At 33.8% G+C, this 2,388-nt stretch overlaps 1 protein-coding gene across 1 annotated transcript in view; it reads left to right on the forward strand.

Annotated features, from left to right (window-relative positions):
* Positions 1 to 1,467, forward strand: part of LOC112485775 (selection and upkeep of intraepithelial T-cells protein 1-like) — a 4,314-nt gene extending 2,847 nt beyond the window's left edge. Inside the window, exon 2 of the mRNA XM_025051985.1 lies at positions 1,172 to 1,467. Within this exon, the coding sequence (XP_024907753.1) occupies positions 1,172 to 1,467 (296 nt within the window). The remainder of the gene's footprint in view (positions 1 to 1,171) is intronic.
* The last annotated feature ends 921 nt before the right edge of the window (positions 1,468 to 2,388 follow it).

A 2,388-nucleotide genomic window follows, 5' to 3' on the forward strand; every position in this document is an offset into this window, starting at 1 on the left:
CTTTTTATCTTGTTAGGACTTTGAGCAAATTTTAGGTGATGCATTTTGTATTTCATACACATTTGAGTTGTCTTCAGTGGGAAGATTGCTTCAAATTAGCTCATCATCATTACTGGCAGCCAAAACTCTAAAGACATCATTTTTATTTAAAAAATGTTATTTATTTATCATTTCTATACTTATTCACTCTCAAAAATTGATGCAGGTTCTATGCTCAAAAAGTGATGATGCAAATTCAAAATAGCCAATGTAGACAATGGTGGAATTTAATTCTAATTTGAATTTTTAAAAATTATTTTTGTTGTATTGAGGTATACTTTACAAACAATAGAGTACACAAATCTTAAATGCATAGATCAGTGAATTTTTACATATGGGGATACCCATGAACTCATCTTTCCAATCAAGGTATTGAATATTTCCAGCACCCTAGAATGGCTCATTTTCTTCCTCCTAGTCAGTACCACTCTCCTCCTACTATGGTAAGCATCATTCTTCTACCGCAGTAGATTAGTTTTGCCTCTTCTAGAAGATGATATCAGTGGAGTCATACTTTTACATATGCAGTTGCTCACCATTATTCATTTAAGTTATTGTAAATAGCAAAAGTTCGTTCTTTTGCATTTTTCTGTCCTATTCTATGCTGAAACTGGACATTTGCATTACTTTCAGTTTGGGACTATTATGAATAACACTACCATGAATATTCTTAAACATACATTTTGGTAGGAATTAGTACTCATTAGTCTTATCACTTCCTTGATAATAATATATTATATATATCAAATATCTTTTCAAATCTTTTGCTGGTTTTAAAAACCAAGTTTGTCTCTCTTATTGACTAATGCTATTTTTAATGTATTTTGGACTCAACTCTTTTCTCATATGTATTGTGTCTGTAGTTTGCTTTTTCACTATCTACATGTCTTTTGATGAATAGAAATTATTAACTTCCATAAAGTCTGATTTTTCAATCATTTCTTCTATGGTTAATATTTTCAATGTCCTTCTAGCTTGGATTCGGATTAGAGTATTATCCCTGCCCTAATTGTGGCTATCACTATTATACTTAATACATAGTATATTGGCCACAGAAAATGAGAGGGAACATTTACTTCTTAGTTCTTGAGTCCACACCAATAATTAATGTCATTTCTCCTTTCTCCTCCAGCTCTTGGCTTGGATATACAGATTAATGTTCAGGTTTTTAATACAAAAGAGATCATGGTGGAGTGTAACTCACAAGGGTGGTTCCCACAAGCCCAGATGAAGTGGAGAGACAGCAGAGGGAATGTAATTCCACCCTTATCAAAAATCTTCTCTCAGGATGAAGCTGGATTATTGCACCTAAAGACGAGCGTTCTCCTCAAAAACAACACCCACGGTCCTGTCACTTGTGGCTTTTATAATCCAGTTACTGGTCAAGAGAAAAGGGCAGGTATTGTCCTACCAGGTGAGTGCTCGTGATTTGGTTCTATCAAGAAAGAACTCTTTTCATGAGCGTGACAAACTAAAGATAAACCTAAGTGAAATCACAAATGTGAAATTGCTTTATAAAGTATAAACTGCTATGGACATGTAATATTTAAACCTTATTAAGTGGCTGGTAATAAGGCAGACACCAGATGTTAAGGGGATAATTTTTTTAAATGGAGGATTAAAATAATTAGAGAAAGAACTCTTATTCTGTTTAGCATATTAGATTTCAAAATTACATGTCATTTGAGAGCTAGATCCACTATTTTTAGCTCTGTGAACTTGGATGTCACTTAATCTTCAAGGCCATTGATTTCTCTCATTTGGAAATGGTAACATAGATGGCATTTCGAATTCGAAATAAAATATTGCAAGTGAAATAGCATTAAAGACATAGAGCAATGTGCAGAATTAAGATTGATTAAAAAAATTATGGATGTCACAAACGGACTTCATTACTACCCTATGAAGAAATAGATATGTAGAAAAGTCAGTTACTAAACATCCAGCAACAAATAAGTGATATATTCAGGATTAGATCTCAGCTCCTCACCCATTATCCAAGGCTATTTTTCTCTGACAAGGGGTGATTGTGATCAGAGCAAGTATTTCCTGGAGCCAGTAATCAAATTACTACGGTTTGCTTTTAGTTGTTTAGAATAGGGACAGGAAAGTATGCCTAGCACCAATATTGTTTACCACAAGAAGAGGATATTGATTGGTCCTAGTATTGCTTAATATAGGGACAGGGACTTATTTTGATTTCACTTCTCTACAGTGACTATTGCTGAAAAACAGGAGAGGACATTCCCTAATGGACATCATCAGCATCTACCAGATGGTCTTTGGATGTGATCTCAGATAAATTTTAGCTTTATTGTTAGAGTACTCCTGAACAGAAAATGATGACTG

The sequence above is a fragment of the Pteropus alecto genome, unplaced genomic scaffold (genome assembly GCF_000325575.1).
Source record: "Pteropus alecto unplaced genomic scaffold, ASM32557v1 scaffold25, whole genome shotgun sequence".
Lineage (NCBI taxonomy): Eukaryota > Metazoa > Chordata > Mammalia > Chiroptera > Pteropodidae > Pteropus > Pteropus alecto.